The sequence below is a fragment of the Hippocampus bargibanti genome, linkage group LG13 (genome assembly GCF_051943395.1).
Source record: "Hippocampus bargibanti isolate YZ-2025 linkage group LG13, ASM5194339v1, whole genome shotgun sequence".
NCBI classification, from domain to species: domain Eukaryota; kingdom Metazoa; phylum Chordata; class Actinopteri; order Syngnathiformes; family Syngnathidae; genus Hippocampus; species Hippocampus bargibanti.
The window spans coordinates 12,176,355-12,194,074 of NC_142746.1; the positions used below are offsets into that span (position 1 = coordinate 12,176,355).

Sequence of the window (17,720 nt, forward strand, 5' to 3'; positions counted from 1 at the left end):
TTCTTTCACCCAGAGCATGAATGAATGATAATTTAGAAATTCTTAAAATATATTAAGTGCATAGATTTCTTCATGTGGAGAGACAATGATAGAATAAATTAGTTTACAATTTAACTAAGGCAGGCATATCGTACTTTACATTGTGACCGAAAGATTGAATTACCTGATACAGGCTTGTCGGGATTTTTATTATTCTGCTCTTTGGCATACGTGTCCAAAAATTCAGAAAAAGCGCCTTTGCTAGCACGCAGACTGCTGTAAGATCCCACCTCAGAAACCACTCCGTCGACCAGGACTACAATTTCATCCACGTGAGGCAGGAAGCTCACTCCATGAGTCACTAGAATACGTGTCTTCATAAACAAAAACACACACACACACAGTTTCAGGAGTTGATTCATACTTAAGACTTGAACAATACTGATAGCATAAACAGTTGAAATGCCTTTCAATCCACTATCTCCGGTTCCTCAATGGAACACTTTGCAATGCCATTATTTTATTTGAAAGCCAATTATTCTTGCATGTGTCATTTCACAAATATTTGGCAAAAGATGCATGCACACACCTTGTCTTTAAGTATTCCATTGGGTCCAATCACTTTTTCAAAAAGGTGCTTCCCCACATGAGAGTCCACAGCAGACAAAGGGTCATCCAGCAGATAAATGTCAGCCTGACTGTACGCTGCCCTAGCCAAGCTCACACGCTGCTTCTGACCACCTGACAGGTTGATGCCCTATTTCAAAACAAAGAATGAATAATCGAACAAACCATTACAACATACACATTTTAAAAAGTCACTTTTTAATGTGATCCCATACTGTGTTTTGGTGTGCTTTGTCAATCTAAAAGCATCCACAAATAACACACACAAGACATGACGAAACACAGAGCAAAAATAAAAACACATGTAAATTTTTCATGAGACAAACGCTTTTCTTACTTTCTCTCCAATCTCAGTCATGTCATTCCCAGGGAGAAGCTCCAGATCCGGGGCCAGGGCACAGGCCTGGATGACTTCTTGATATCGCTTCTCCTCAAGAGGAGAGCCAAACATAATGTTATCCCTCAGGGTGGCATTTTGGATCCATGCTTGCTGTGGTACAAAGGCAAGTGAACCCTGGAAAACAAGATTTAATGAATGGCTCTGTTTACTTAAAACTCATATTGCATATTTAGTGTACAGTCAGTGCAATTTATCATGATTACTGTACATGATATTCTGAGTTATGTGAGAACATAAGAAGTATGAAAGTACAACAATTTTAAATGGAATATGAATATTGCTATCATAAGGGTGGCAGACATTGGAAAATGTCTATATTTTCCCAAACAGTCAGTGTATTTAAAGGCCAGTCAAACTACGAGATAGCCACACTGAAGATAAGACTCCCACACATATGTACGTTTAATTATTGTAGCACAACGTCCGCCAGGAGCCAAGGTGTACATTTCATCGCAAAGCCAATAGGAATTTTACAAACGCAAAACAGAAGATGTCACCTGAATGTTAATGAAGCCTTTTTTGCTATGCATCTCTCCGAGAATGGCTGACATCAGAGAGGACTTGCCCGAGCCGACAGCTCCCACGACTGCGACCAGCTGACCTGGCTTGATGTCCAAATTGACACTGAGATTTAAACGCGACATGAAAAAGTGAATCACTGAGGCATTATAGGTGTGTAATGTGCTTATTTCACTTTTACTTTTTAAGTTGCGGTTCACCGTCTTTTTCCCATGAAAAGGAACCATTGCAAACATTAACAGCAGAACCTAGAAGACACATGGGATATATTCATTTTACCTATCACAACAAGGAGGTTATACAGATTCTCAGAAAAGCGTGAACATACTGAAGCTGGGGTCATGGCGCACAACATCACTTTCAAGCTCTTCACCTCCTAAAAATTTTTCAAGACGCTTTCTGGACACTGATGTCTACATTGCAAAAAATAAAAAATATAAATAAAATAAACAAAATGAGCATTTCAGGACAGAAGCGTTATTTCTGATTGTGTCATATGACTTTGTGTCCTTACTTGCACCATAGCAGCAATGAGCATGGGCAGCATGGCCAGAGGGAATCGAAGGATGTTGAAGAGAGAGATCGAAGTGAAGGCCTTCTCAGCGGTCAACATGTTATCTGAGCTCACGCCAACAAACACAGCAAAGGTGGCCAAAGACACCTGGAACACAGACAGATAGTGTGTGAAAAGCTGTCTCTCTGCTCATATGTGCATATCGACAGGACTGACCAGAGCTGGAGCACAGCTGAAAATGAATGTGGAGACAGACGTGAGGTAAGCAAACTTCTTCATGACATTGAGTTCTTGCCCTCTAATGCCTTGAACCTGAGCTTGGAAGGATGGCTCCCATGCATACAGCTTCAGAATCTAACAAAAAAAAATGAAGACATTCATAAGTAGGTCAGATGTGGAGAGCATCTCAGGATATATTTTTCCTCATAAATGTTTCTTTGTGGCAATTATTTTCAGGAATGTGAAAAAATATATAAATGGCTTTGAGTGAAGAACACTTTTCTACCCACTTAACTACGCAGAAAATATTGTGGTCACAGAAGATAAGGTCCTCCCCGTTAAGAGTCTCTCAAGCTCAGAAGGTTTTGATCAAAGGATGTACCTATTTTTTATTTTCTGTTTTATTTTGTTTGCTTATTTTTCCTTGTTAGAGTTTCTTCCTGTCACTAGCCATCTTTCTTATCATTTTTAAAATACATAGAGTACCTCAATGTCCCTTTTGATACAGAAATTTATTTACCTCACTATAGCCACTTTATGTCAACTCAATACAGTCACATATATCAAATATGTTTTTATACTGTATTTTTATACTTTCACTATGTACAGTTCTCTTTTATGAAACATTTTGTGCAGTTATACATTTCAGTCTTCTAACATTTCTATTATGCATAGAATACTTGGTTTTTATCTCTTCACACCCCCCCCCCCCCTTTCAATTTTGCTGCTGTAGATTGCAAATTTCCCCATTGTGGGACTCTTAAAGGCTTTCCGATTCTGATTCTATTCTGATCTTTGTTTTGCTTTTCAATGATCATCTCGTAGTGACTGTGTTTGACCCTGATTGTAAATTAATGAATTCAATGGGGGCAGACAAACTCACCTTCATCCCATTAAGGACTTCATTCATGATTTTTAGTCTCTTGTCTTTGAATGTCATGTTCTCAATCTGAAATGAGATTATGTAAATTAGAGAGGAAAGTATGTACCGTAGGAAAACACAGAAGCAAAATGTGAAGTAAGTCTGTAAAAAGTGCCACATTATGACATTTCTGCATGTGTTTCTAACCTGGAATTTTCTAGCCTTCGTGGCCAGCAGTCCATTAATTGGCACCATGAGAATCATAACAAGAAGTCCTGCCAAAACTGAAGGTCCGAGCTCCTGCCAAAGGAACACAATGGACAGGGCGATCTGCAGGGGGCAAGACCATAGCAAGTGGATGAAGTTCGTCACGTCATTGAAGCGCTGGGCATCAGCAGACATCAGGTTCACCGTTTCGCCGACCGTGGACTCTTTACGAGTGTCATTAGACACCACCAATGCCTTGAAGAAACCATAAACATTATCATATCATAGCTGTAACACATTAAACAAAACACAACTTAGAGCTATTTGACTTTCAGAAACTTTAGAATGCACAGAAATGCACAACAACCTTTACAGGTGAATTAAATGTGACTTTTGAACGCACATGTCCAACTGCCAGTGGACCGACATTCAACATAGAGTGGCCAGTCATTCAAGAAAGGAACACTGCCCTCTGGCGTCAACGTGATAACGTCAGCTCAGGCATTTTACACGGGGCTACAGAGGCTTTTATGGCAAAGTTATTTTCTCTTTTCGCTAGGTTGATGTCTCGAAATCCACCCATTGGCCTATATTCAATATCGCATCAAACTCGCTCCTTTGTAACCTACAAATATGCTGCTGCGTAACATGTAGAGTAGTGATTTAATGATCCGCTACAATGACCCAGAACGTGCGCTGAAATGAGGGGGAAAATTATGAATGCCTGAAAAGAACTGGATAAGAGAGTGAATGCCCCATGACTGGTTCTGCATAATTTAGTGTTTATGGTCAGGTGTTCGTTGTATCCCTGGTATTCATTCTAGTTTCATTATGAAATGTGTATCAGCATGCTTTCCTATAGAGTCTCTTTTGTTTTTTACCTTTTTGTAAACGGCAGCCATGATAGCAGTCCGGACCTTCATTCCCAGCACGAAGCAACGCTGGAAATACTGCTGCAGGAAGAGAGACTGCAGTAGGGCCACCACCAGAAGCAACACCGCATAGAGATAACCTTCCCACGCATAACTACTTTTGTCTTGAGTGAACGTGATCATCAACCTGGGAAGACAATGAGGGAAGCTGATGTTGAATCACACTGACTCACAATAATCAACAATGGAGTCAGTTACCTACAAAATAACAATTTAACAAATCTTAAGGTATGGGAGCATCATTCGGAAATGCTCAATCTCTTGACTTACTTCAGCAGCTGAGGACTGACAAAAGAAAGTAGGTCCTGGAGAAGTTTGAAGAAGGCCGACTCAAGCAAAACTCCTTTAAATGTCTTGTAGATGGTGGGTATGAGCCATGAGGTGGGATAGTTTTCTTCTTCCTTCTTTTTTTTCTTTGTATCTTTGTCTTCTTTTTTGCCTCTAACCCCCTAAAGAAAAATAACACAAGCACAAACTCATAAAACAATGATTATGGCTACATGCACAGAATCAATATATGAAATCAGTTTGCGATGCAAGAAACATCATCCGCCTTAGGGTGCTGTATATTATTTTCCTCACCATCATCAACACGTCCTGACTAACGCCTTTCCCCAGGCCGCTGGATAGTCCATTTTGAAATGCTTCATTAGGGGGTATCTTGTTTTGTTTTTTGGTCAGCTTTTTCTGGTAGTGCTGCAGAGCTGCGGCAAACTCTCGCTGCGTGAAGTGCTGGAAGTTCTGGCTGATGTAACCTGTGGTGTCCTCCTTATTCAGGGTCCACATGTCCTCCTGAACCAGGGGTTGCCGGTACCCCTTTATCGCCATACTGAGGAGGGCAAGGTAGGATGAGTTGGTGTTCATTAAGGACAGTAATGTGCAAAGGTCTTGGGTCACCGGCTTTCGTGTTTGAATAGCCTTTCAACTTGAATCGAGTTTGTTGAAAGAGGGAAACATGTAAAACATGCACGATACGAGTCCTTAAGGACCAGAGTTTGTCACCTGTGAATTAGAGTGACGGGCATGGGGACTGTAGTCTTTTTGAGCTTGGGCAATATTTTTTTATCCGGAATAATGCAGCCGGCAATTAACCGAAGCATTTAGTAATTGAGCGGCAAGGGGTAAATGTGATATCTGTTTTAGCTTTAACATTTATTTATTCAAGTAGATGACATCTGGATTAATCGGGCACATGTCTATTAGATTTAACCGGCGTGACACTGTCCACGATTTATTATGGCATTATTAGATCAAATATGAGGAAAGTGGCGGTGTCTATTTGAGATGTTTATTTTTTTTTACGAGGACCACATTCTAGAATTAATTAAGGCACAGAGTGGTTGTCATGCAGTCTCTGGCCTTTTCAGAACTGTATTTTTTATGACTGCAATATGATAAATAGAGATATGATTACCCAAATATTTGGTCAATAGAGAAGTTGTGGTAGCCTTGGAGGTTTGTACATTAAATTAGTATAATATCTGTTCTTGGTTATGAGGGTTTACCTATTAAACCAGTTGAATGTGATTCTGTTCAAAAATGGAGCACCTGCCTCTGGGTTCTGTCAAGGAAAGATAAAGGTTGGAAATGTCTACGGCAAAAAAAGATGGGAAATACAGACACTTCCTCAATCATATACCTTTTTCACAACCTCCCTGGCTTCTGGAGAGATGTCAGCCACACTTGAGAGGATGAGTGCAATCACTTCCAGGCCGAATGAAATGCACAAAAGGCAGAATCGAGGGAGGTCAACAATCTCTCCCTGGTGATCAATAGGGAATTTAAAATCAGGATTGGACCAACCACAAAGGGGCTGAGTGATGACCAGTTAGTTGCGCTGTCAATCCGTACCTGTCTGAGTGCTGCTCGTATGACCGTCTGCAAAGCGAAAATATCACAGAAAGCCGCGAGGAACCAAAAAATTAAGAGACTGGCGGAATCTATTGATCCACTCCGTCTTAACCCTTCTTGGCACAGCAGCACCATGACCTAAAATAAATAAATAAAAACAAATCATCACGTTGCTGCTGCGAAATGTAAATTTCTCCACTGCGTGACTAATAAAGGCAAATCCATCCATCCATCCATCCATCCAACCATCCACCCACCCACACACGCACACGCACACACACACATGCACACACACGCACAAACACACACACACACACACACACACACGCGCGCGCGCGCACACACACACACACACACACACACACACACACACACACACACACACACACACACACACACACACACACACACACACACACACACACACACACACACACACACACACACACACACACACACACACACATACTAAAATCGAATGTAATGTAAACACACACCATTTCTCCAAGACTAAGGCCAGAGTTGTGAAAAAATTACAAAAACATACCCATGACACAGCATAAATGATGGGGTTTGCATAGTACACAGTGGGATTCTTTTCTGCTGTAGGTAAGTCTTGGCTTGGACCAAAGTCCTCCCCTATGGTGATAGCCATGCCTGCTATGGCAGTCAGAAACAGCAGGGAGGCAACAACCTGAGGGCATAGAAGGAAAGGTGCAAAACTAGAATGAAATCAACAATACTTTAATACACATTTTAACCATAAACTGTAATTAATGTACAGTGAGACCTCAACTTACAAACACCTTATTTTACAAACTTTTCGTCTTAAGAACCTCTAATTTATGAAAATTAAACCTTATAATAAGCACTATTTTCATAATACACACCCACCACGGCTGGCGGAGTGATCTTCGGCGGAAGCACATGACCGAACAGCGGTCCAGCCGGCGCTACTTTACTCACCCCCTCTCATTGAATGCACACGTCGATCGCCTACTTGGAGCTTTTTGTTGATAATTTTACTATGATGGGACTGAAAAAAAACCCACCACAGGCTCGTGTTCAGCCCAAGAAGACACAAAATAAAATCACCGTCGCTGAGAAGAAGGGGATTATTGAAAAACACGAACGAGGTGTGCGTTTGTGTGATTTAGTGGCCGAGCACGGCTATGCTAAGTCAACCATTGCTCCCATTCTCCGTAACAGAGAAGCCATCAAAGGTGTGTCTGTTGCAAAAGGTGTTTCCGTGCTCTCAAAGCGACTGTCTCGGGCAATCGAAGAAGTTGAAAAAAACTTTATTTTACAGCACAGTTTATTTCTTTAATTACAGTCCTCATGTAATGTGCCTCTCTTTGTGACTTTATGATACAATGCCGTGTATTTCTTTCATTACAATACAATAAAACATTTATTATACATAAATAGATATTATAATATCTATGTATAATCTATTATACATAGATTAAGGTATTTTGTATGTAGTTTTAAGGCTTATTTAGTTAAAAACTATATTTTATGGAAACCCGGGAACGGATTATTCTCATTTTAATGGTTTCCTACGGGAATCTTTTTTTTGAGATACACACTTTTCGCCTTACACACTCTGTCTGGGAACCAATTAAGTTCGTAAGTTGAGGTCTCACTGTACTGTATTGAGATATTTGTTCGGTTTTCATTTGCTACAATCCATCTTCCAACACTACTGGACTGGAGGGGCAAGTTTCTATTTGAAAAACGTTGATGTTTTTTATATGACCTGCTTGCAGATATAGAGTCTGGACAGGTATCTTGTGTCTTTTGTTTTCCTGCAGAGAGTCAGCAGGTGCCACGGGGCACACAGCCACAGGAAGCCCAATGGTATCCAAACCAGCACTGTCTGCTCCAAACATACTGGCAGATCTGGATCTTCTCTCGCCACATATGAAGAGTTCTGCAGTACGACATGAATAAAAATGAGCTACTTCTTCAACTGAAGGCCAACACTCTGGTTATTAGGTACTTTTAAAAAACGAAACGAAGCCAATAATGAGATGGTCAGACAGGTCAGCATTGCAAATGACAATATGTTCTCAACTGCCATACCCAAACCAATACCGGGAGACAAAACATCCTTACTTGTGACTGTCAACAAAGAGTGTCATCTGATTTTTGTATATCTTCATGACAGCAAATATAATTTACAGCGTTTTCTCTAAAATCTGTAACTGTATATTGTTCTGAATTACAAAATGATACTGTCTTTTGTGTCAAAATGCTCACAATATGTTTTCCATATTCTGTTCGGCATACATTTTGGATAACCATACAGGCAAGACTCAACATCATAAAACAATCTGAAGAAAATAAAGTTGAAAGAAAATGAAAAAAATATATCTTCAAGCAAAAAAAATGGGATCATCGAAGGATCTAAGATTTTTTTTGTCATGGATTCTTTTAATATTTTCAACGGTGCTGTATTTTTGGAAAATATTGCATGTTTACCTACATTTGCAGGAAAACTACCATGGGAAAAGGAGTCTGTTGATAAAATATTTTTCATTTTAGAAAAATGTCAATGTTACTGGGTATAACAAAGTAGTAAAAAGGTAATAAAGTAACTTTGATGAAATACTGTATATTTTCATAACGGAGAGAAACTACTTACTTTTATTCATACTAAAAAAAACCCAGATACCTGGATGACTAATTAGTTGATTATTTGTATCACTGAAGCGCCTTGGGTTTTACAACAAACCTGTCATAAGTTATCAGACATGCTGAGTCATTGCTTACCTAACAGCATTTATTGTCATCTCATATGCTTACTGAAGTTAATATCAAATCTCAAAGGTGCATGTAAAACAACTAATATTCATTGCAGTTTTTTTTCTTTTGTGCGCACATTATTTCATAACATTTGTTTATGAACTGCCTGAGTCGATAATTTGTTGGAATCAATGTGATGATTCATGGATAAAATGATTAAAATGGTTAAAAATACAATACATATTTAAGTTGTATTGTATTCCACATTGCTATATCATTTTAAAATTGTTAACACAAAAAAAGTTTCAGAAATATTGGTCTTGTTTAATTGATATTTTAACAAAAACCTCATGTAAGTGAAAGGGAAAACACTCAATAATATTGAGGATTAAAAAAAGAAAGTAGATAAAATAAACTGAATACTGTATTTCATCTCATCTCTCATCTCATTTTCCGTACCGCTTATTCCTCATTAGGGTCGCGGGGGTTGCCGGAGCCTATCTCAGCTGTCTTCGGGCACGAGGCGGGGGACACCCTGAATTGGTTGCCAGCCAATCGCAGGGCACACAAAGACATACAACAGTCACTCTCACACTCACACCTAGGGACAATTTGGAGTGGTCAATCTGCCTGCCATGCATGTTTTTGAAGTGTGGGAGGAAACCGGAGGACCCGGAGAAAACTCACGCGGGTCCGGGGAGAACATGCAAACTCCACACAGGGAGGCCGGACCGGGACGCGAACCGGCGACCTCTGCACTGTGAAGCCGGTGTGCTAACCACTCGACTACCGGGCCGCCCTACTGTATTTCATTAAAATTTTAATATTCTTAATTGCACAACCATACAAGTGTCAATAAGAGTGTACTATGATCTATAAAATAAAGCACAGCAACTGAGTGGACACTCGCAACAGAGAAATGTTTTGTTTTGTTGTGATACTGTGGCCCAGAGATGTATACGTAATTGCTATTGGTTATATATTCGTCTAAAATGTTTATTTGCATTATCATCTAGTTAAGGCTAAGTGAGCTATGAGTAAATTGTGGATGCAATAGGCAGAGAGACTTTAGGAAAATTCGGTGGTTATCATCATATTTGTTTTTTTCTTTTCACCAATGACATCATCAAAACTTCCCAAATCAGATCTATTTTTACACAAAGCCAGTCACACTCACCCAGAAAACAGAACCACAGTATTCCTCCAGGACTGCGGCACACATGGTCTTCAGGGTTGCCCTCGGGCAAATCTTAGCGGTCAACTTTTGACGCCGAGGTCTCCCTGGCTCTCCTCAAAAGCTCCTCACTTTAGCCTGTCCGCCCACTGGATGACAATTGCAGCATATGACAAAGGAGGGACTTTGAGCCATGAGTCTTTTGAAACTGAAGGCAAAACCTATGCTCGTGAAAAGCGATAAGAACAGATTCACCAGAACAATGATTCAGTCAGACGATTTTCCTCCTGGTTGTCTTCAAAGACATACACACGAGCATCAGTCTTTTTTTTGGAGCGGACGACAACACTAAATCACTGCAGTCATTGTTGAGTGAATCCAGCTTGCGCCAGAGTCCAAAGACACTGCTCCACTCACAAATGTGTCTAAAGTTCAACTGTTCAAAGAGACAGATGCATGAAAAGAGTAAAACAGGGGGTGGTTGAATGGGAGATAGAGTGAGAGAGATAGAGAGATAAAGACAGAGAGAGAGAGAGAGAGAGAGAGAGAGAGAGAGAGAGAGAGAGAGAGAGAGAGAGAGAGAGAGAGAGAGAGAGAGAGAGAGAGAGAGAGAAGGGGGTGTCCCTCTATGCAGGAGTGGAAAGAAAGCATTCTCCCTAAAGATGAGAAGGTTTCTTCAGCCGTCATCTGTACAAAAGTGAAGGTTTCGGACGTTTCGCCTCCTATCCAAGAGGCTTCGTCAGCGAACTGACTGTCTAAAGTTCAACTGTTCAAAGAGACAGATGCATGAAAAGAGTAAAACAGGGGGTGGTTGAATGGGAGATAGAGAGAGAGAGATAGAGAGATAAAGACAAAGAGAGAGAGAGAGAGAGAGAGAGAGAGAGAGAGAGAGAGAGAGAGAGAGAGAGAGAGAGAGAGAGAGAGAGAGAGAGAGAGAGAGAGATTCTCCCTAAAATGTTACAGGGAAAGGGTGGGGAATGGGCTCATGAAAGCCCCCCCCCCCTCCTTTTCCTGTTTTCTCCCCCAACTCCCTGCACGACAAAGACATTTTAGGAACTGTCGTCAGATTAAACGCATGAAGCCATGCAATCCAACTCCCTTCTTTGCAGATGCAGAGAGCCTATAAATACAAAGAAAACAAATTTCGGTAGTAAAAAAAAGAGTGCCTGGGACATGCAAGAATTTGTTTACAACCTCAAACAAATCCTCCCAACTATTCGACACGCACGTGAATACCATCATAAAAGAGTCCTCGGATGTTAAGTGACAGCACACGAATGAACCGGGGATGGACCCAAAGTTAATGATTATCAGCAGTATTTGATAACACAACATGGCCCACAACGCAGACTCATAATACACGCAGACTCATAATACAGGTGCAGGCTAAATGGATATGTGAAGGAAAAAAACAAAACAAAAAACAAAGTCCACAGTTACATGACAGCACAAGATAAAATGGTTCTAAAAATCTCGATTTACACCAGTGGCTGACTGGCTCGGTCGTATATTGCCTGTTTAAAAGAAAGCACTAAATGCTCTTGTAAATACAATACTGTATGTGCATTTTCTCACATTGGGGATGTAAGGGGAGGGGCAGCATCAAAGTACTGAATTGGTAACATGCAAAGCACCTCTCAATAGAATGTGTATTAATAGCTTAATTTGGTCCGAAAAATAATCACATGGGCCTAGCAATGCATTTTTAAAATGGTGGCATATTGAGATTATTTGTACTAACTGTGCATGCTGATGCAAATACGTCAGAAGGCCACAACATGATGAAAATGAGGAAGAATGTTCGTCTGCGAGTACCAGATGTTCTTTAATTCAGTCCTGAAAGCCATTCAATGCTTAAATGGACAACTCCAAACGAAAACACATTTACAGTAATTATAGTTCTTCTACTCTGCTTGGAGTCATCTCTCTTGAACAAATCATTAACCTCTCTGTATAAAACAAGTCTGTTTTAAAATCTATAAAGGCTCACAAGTGCCTCGTGTGTCATTGGGCACAGTTCAATGGTTTACAGTTCATGATTCTATCAATGTTTGAAACGAACTGCCTTTGTCATTAAAGCTGAGGAGCTCATCTATAAGATGACTGTCCAGGTGTTCTTGACCCTCACTGCCTCAATCAAGCGCTTACCACTTTTCGCTATATGTTTTTTAAACTATTTTTCCCCCACATTTAAAAAAACATGCATGGCAGGTTAATGGAACACTAAATTATCCGTAGGTATGAGTGTGTACAGAATGTGACCCCATCCACCCCCTGCCTGTCTTACCGCCCAAAGACACTTGGGATAGGCTCCAGCCCACCCTGCGACTTTTGTGAGGATGAAGCGGAATGGAAAATGAATAGATGGAGGCATGAATGGATGGCATAACAGATACATACAGTATGCTACAAATGTCTAAAACACAGCAACGTTAATTGTCAGCAGGAAGAAAATAATTTTTCATCACTTTGCTGCTGTGAAATGTAAATTTCTCCACTGTGAGACTAATAAAGGCATATCCAATCCAATCCAATCCAATACAGTCCCGTGACTTTTGTCTTAAAAAAACACAATAAAAAGATCACATACTGTGCAGCTCATCTTCCAAGAAAAGCAAACTTCTGTAAAGAGGTGATTTTCCCATACAAAAACACACTTATACACTAATTCCCCAAAATTCCTAAATTATGAGAATGCATTTTCTAAAATGCAATTCCAAAAGTAGCAAAAACGCTTTCCCTGCGACTCACCCACAATAGAACCACAGATTGAGGGAAAGGGGTGGGGCGTGAAAAGGAGACAGAAAGGAGGGAGAGAGAAACAGCAAGAGAGACAGAGAGAGAGTGTGCACACAAGATGGATGGAGACACAGACGTCAAGAAATAGATGCAGAAATTAATTTTTATTTTTCAATTGCAGTACATGCTATGGCTGTGTGGAGAAAGAATAAGTTTGGAGTTTTAACATGCAGAGTTTTGACAAATTTTAAAAATAAAAGCACCCTCCCCTCAAAAACCTGTCTGACAGTTGTTTGTCACAAGAAAAAAAAAATCACAAAAATGCCCGGTTAATGAATGAAAATCCATAATTGCATACGTAGCAAGGGTATAAATAATTGTATGTCATGTGTGAATTGTCCAAATGACAATAAAATGTATTAACATTGCTAATTTGTTTTAAACTTAAAAATGAGAATAAATAACTTTAGGCTTTGTGATTTCATAATCAGGCATGACTGTCCACTTTCAATTCATAGGGTATTTTTGGCGATTGCATTAAAAGCACGTACTTTGCTCACATCTGCCACCTTCAGGCTGTACTCTGGGGCTGTGAGAGAAGCTCCCATTGTCACACAGCTGTTCCTGTGGAGTAAATAAAACGCGTTTTTTTTTTTTTTGTTTCACGCAATAACATTCAGTGTTACACAAATAGTGTTCCTAATAAGTAAACTTACCAATGTAGCAGTTAATGTCAGGGATACCGCTACCTCAGTGTTGCTGGCAGTGGTGATTTATTGAGTTGCACTGCGTCCTCTGTGACTACTTATCAATATTACATAGGTTATAAGCTTATGCCATTAGGAGTGGCCATATTTGAGAACCACATTTTTGTCAGTGAGTGGCACAGTTTTGTTCTGACACTCAGTTGAGAGGGAGAGATTAGAGGGAGGGTGGGTTGCCTGTCTGACTGTCTGTCTGTCTGTCTAGCTTTAATAACTGCAAATTTCCCCTTTATCTGACAGTTCATACGAACAAACCTGAATTTCATTGCAGAATCTCTGCTGGAGCGAGCAGAGCAGTGGAACTCCTGAGCGCCTGACCCCTCTAAAATTCTTTGGAGATTTCTCTCAGTGATGCCACCCCCTGTATGACAAAGATTAAATACCAAACTGGATTTCATTTTATTTAAAGTTATAGAAACTATTTACACTAGCGAAAACAAAAGACCAACCTGGCATGATGGTAATTCTACCTTTAGCCTGGAGGAGCACAGAGTAACAAGTTAAGATGAAGATATTGTGCAGTGGATCATCAAAAAGTTGCATACATACAATTCTGATTTTCGGCAACATTTTTCGAAAAGCTCTGAAGTGGGAAACACACTTTTTAAAAATAATTCCACCATTCATGACCTGGGACCTCTGCAAGTATAAAACTGTGTTTTGCTTTTTCTCTGGCTTCTTTGTTGTGCAACAGCATTTGTCACGGTTGGGCAGAAATGTCACACAAGAAAGTCAGCAAACCACGCAAAACCTCAGTACACAGGACTTCAATTTGAAAAACAATGGATCTGAGTCTGTGGTTAGCTTTTTGTTTGGCAGCACTTGGGAATATCTTCCACACAAAAAAAAGAGTAACTTCCTGAATTTTGTTTTGTGAAAGATAAAAACATACGCACAAAATTAGCAGGTGCAAGACATGACCATAAAGAATTTTATATATGAATAAAAACCTTCAAACTGAGCCAATGCAGGATCTCTTAAAATGGTGTATTGTTCTCTCCCTCTTTGATCTGCATCAGATGTGCTGCTGAATTCTGCAGCAAATATTTCAAAACAAAAGAGTAACCTGGCAAACTCTGTCCACTTTGGCAAATGTTTTGCACACAGTATGTAAATGTTTGTGCCGAAAAAAAATAGGGTAACATCCAAGTTTTTAAAGATCAAGTGTCATAGAAAATCGATGGAATTTGGGCTAAGTGAAACAGTTTGACGCAGTACCAGATTAATTTTATTACCATTATTTTTCTGAGAGGCCTACCAGTGAGCGACCCCTTGAAGGGAAATGCCAAAAGGAAAAGAAGAAGGCCTACCAGTGAGTCGCAACTCAACTATATTTATAGAGCACTTTCAAAGAGCCAATTTTGCACACAAAGTCTGTACATGGAGCAACTATCATATATACTGTACAACAATAAACCAATAAATCGGTCTCCAAGATGGCGAACACACCAAACAGTAAAGGTCATTCTGAGTCAAATGACGAAGAATACAAGTGAGTTTTGAGGCAGGGGGCTTGCCGAATATTCAGTGAGGGTTTATTCCAGAGAGGGACCAGCAAAGGGAATGGCTTGATCCCCTTTGAGCCTCTATTTAGGTATTTATCTATTTTAATCATTTTTCAGAAAACCTGAGGTGTCGGGAAGGCGTGTAGGGCTGATGAGATCAGAGAGGTATGATGGTGCGAGGTCATTTAAAGATTTGAAAACAAATAATAGGGTCTTAAAAAGAACTCGAAAATGTATAGCGAGTCAGTGAAGTGATGTCATTGTAGGACATATGTGCTCCCTTTTAAGAATACCAGTCAAAAGGCAAGTAGCATTCTGGACCAGCTGGAGATGCTGAATGGAGCATTGGTTGACTCCATAGTAAAACGCATTACAGTAATTGAGCCGGGATGTGACGAAGATGAAACAAGATGGAGTAAACCCTTGAGTGTCCACTGCAGATGAATTCATACATACCTGCTCTACGAGGCGCTTAATGAGTGGGAGGCCCTCCAGCGCAGAGCTGTCACAGCCACTAGTCAGGACACGGTGGAAACCTATCGACACCAATGTCTCCAAGGCAACTGCTGCATCACGGACCATGTCAAAAGCTGGGGAATGCAAAATACAATGAATCAACATTTGTTTTCTGTCTGAGTGCCATGGTTATTAATTGAAGAAAAATGTGGTAAAAAAATATTGGGAGGTGAAATAATGCATTTGAGTACAGTACCTCTGTGGAAAGTGACAAGTAAAGGACGAGCAGCAGCTAGAGAGAAAAATGGACTAATAAAAAAGAGGTTTTATTTGTTGTTGTAATACTTTGAAATGTTTGAACTCAAGCTCTGGTATCTATTTAAATCAGGGACATTATAAAAACCACGAATAGCTGTTACCTGAATATTTAAACCACAAATGCTTAAAATAGAGACTGATGTAGGAGCGTGATATAAGTATGAATGTATTGTATTGTATTGTGCCACAAACGGTGCAGGGGCTCCCTCCAGTTGTAGGCTAAATAATTATAATCCATATATAATACATATTATAACACAAAATACTTACATGCAGTGCTTTCACAACAACTGCACCTGTACAAAATCGCCTTACAGAGCTCGTGTACAGTATAATTGATATTCAAGGAACGAGTCACTGTTCAAACTATTAATGCTGATACAATATTTTTTCAAGAATAATAATATGTATCACATGTATTAGGAATAAAATCACTACCTCATTTTTTATGTACACTATGTACGATGATATTGAATTTAATGTCGGGCATTACACGGATTGACAGACAATTATGTTTTGAGGTGGTACTAGGTATCAAAAAGTTTAAGAACCAATGGAATGGTGGTTAAACCCCCTGCTGCACTTTTCGGAGGTTTGTGGTTCAAATCCAAGTGTTCACTTTCCTATGTTGAGTTTGCATATTTTCTCTCTGTGTTTGAGTGAAAACTCTCGACTGTCTATGGATACAAACATGACTGTCAAAACAAGCTCACAATCATCGCGAGGATAGATGATCGTAAAACAATGGATAATAAATTAGGACAGTCTTACACTACCCAGAAACTCCATACAGAGCTCGGCATCCACTTCTCCATTTTCCGTCAAGGCTCCCAGCACAAATCCATCAGCCCCGTGGTTTTTCATCACCTCCATGTCTTTCATCATCACCTCCACTTCATGGTCAGAGTAGAGGAAGTCACCGCCGCGGGGACGAATCATCACATAGACTGGGATTTTGACACATCTTTTAACAATCTGCAGCAGGCCTGTGAGTAGATTTAAAAGTACATTTAGTCATCAATTGACTTTATGTCCCAACAGAATGTCCTCACCAAGACTGGGAGTGAGCCCTCCTTCCATAAGACTACAACACAGCTCAAGCCGACCAGCACCTGACAGAAGACAACACATTGAGCAGAGGGTCAAGCAGTCCATCTTTCGATTCTGTGTAACCCTTTTCCTCAATACGAAATTAAAACTGATTATTTATATTTAGTATCTCTAAGTGTTTTTGCATACATATACTGTAAATTCGTATGTTCTCTATCTTTATTTTAATCTCCACACTTGAGTGGAACTACTCTGAGTAATGTAGTACGGCTTCCAAGAAAGTCGCGTAAATGGTACTCAACGAGTTTGAAGCATTGCACGAGACCACAACAGTACTAGTACAAACCTCCTCGCTCCGCATTGACGGCAGACTCCACGGAGTCCACACACACTTCCATTAGAAAGCTGTCTCCCATTATGGTTGTCTACACAGACACAAGGACAGGGACATAAGGAGACTATCATTAATTTCGTATCTCCAACAATAAGGAATTTCATTTATACAGCTACCGGTCAAGCGAACATTCTGAGGGTGATAGTTCAGCTGCGTGTAGCCAACATGTCGCACTTCCGGGGCGTTAAATTTATTGTACTCAGTTGGGCGGTTTGACTTGGGTAACGTGTTAAAGTCTACGGGGAGAGCGGGATAGTTACAGCGGGATACCCTATATAGTAAAACAAAGAATCCCAACACTAAGAGGATTCGCAAAAAAATAAAATAAAATACATTAAACAAAATAAATCTTCACATTTTCACAAATGTAACACTTTTGATATTTTTGACATGCGTTTTATTTCAATTCATTAAAAACGATCATTAGCCATCTCGTGACGTCACGGGTTCAGAGTTGAAAGT

At 40.0% G+C, this 17,720-nt stretch overlaps 2 protein-coding genes across 3 annotated transcripts in view; both read right to left on the reverse strand.

Annotated features, from left to right (window-relative positions):
- Positions 1-13,377, reverse strand: part of abcc2 (ATP binding cassette subfamily C member 2) — an 18,054-nt gene extending 4,677 nt beyond the window's left edge. Inside the window, exons 1-20 of one of the 2 annotated variants that reach the window (XM_089012655.1) lie at positions 13,323-13,377; positions 10,036-10,181; positions 7,870-8,043; positions 6,658-6,804; positions 6,111-6,248; positions 5,899-6,021; positions 5,765-5,820; positions 4,842-5,088; positions 4,530-4,708; positions 4,209-4,386; positions 3,328-3,582; positions 3,142-3,207; positions 2,256-2,393; positions 2,040-2,186; positions 1,854-1,938; positions 1,707-1,773; positions 1,504-1,630; positions 944-1,120; positions 569-736; positions 164-353 (exon numbers count right to left, since the gene is read on the reverse strand). In XM_089012655.1, the coding sequence (XP_088868781.1) occupies positions 164-353; positions 569-736; positions 944-1,120; positions 1,504-1,630; positions 1,707-1,773; positions 1,854-1,938; positions 2,040-2,186; positions 2,256-2,393; positions 3,142-3,207; positions 3,328-3,582; positions 4,209-4,386; positions 4,530-4,708; positions 4,842-5,088; positions 5,765-5,820; positions 5,899-6,021; positions 6,111-6,248; positions 6,658-6,804; positions 7,870-8,043; positions 10,036-10,080 (2,707 nt within the window). In that variant the 5' untranslated portion in view covers positions 10,081-10,181; positions 13,323-13,377. Of the gene's footprint in view, positions 1-163; positions 354-568; positions 737-943; positions 1,121-1,503; positions 1,631-1,706; positions 1,774-1,853; positions 1,939-2,039; positions 2,187-2,255; positions 2,394-3,141; positions 3,208-3,327; positions 3,583-4,208; positions 4,387-4,529; positions 4,709-4,841; positions 5,089-5,764; positions 5,821-5,898; positions 6,022-6,110; positions 6,249-6,657; positions 6,805-7,869; positions 8,044-10,035; positions 10,182-10,287; positions 10,430-13,322 lie in introns of those variants that run through there. The other variant, XM_089012654.1, reaches the window with a different exon arrangement.
- Positions 12,917-17,424, reverse strand: cutc (cutC copper transporter homolog (E. coli)). Its single transcript, XM_089012658.1, has 8 exons — positions 17,211-17,424; positions 16,867-16,926; positions 16,591-16,800; positions 15,753-15,788; positions 15,497-15,630; positions 13,985-14,012; positions 13,791-13,896; positions 12,917-13,395 (listed from the first exon to the last, which is right to left on the reverse strand). The coding sequence occupies exons 1-8, from the start codon at positions 17,278-17,280 to the stop codon at positions 13,284-13,286; spliced, it is 756 nt and encodes a 251-aa protein (XP_088868784.1). The 5' UTR covers positions 17,281-17,424; the 3' UTR covers positions 12,917-13,283.
- Between the last annotated feature and the right edge of the window lie 296 nt (positions 17,425-17,720).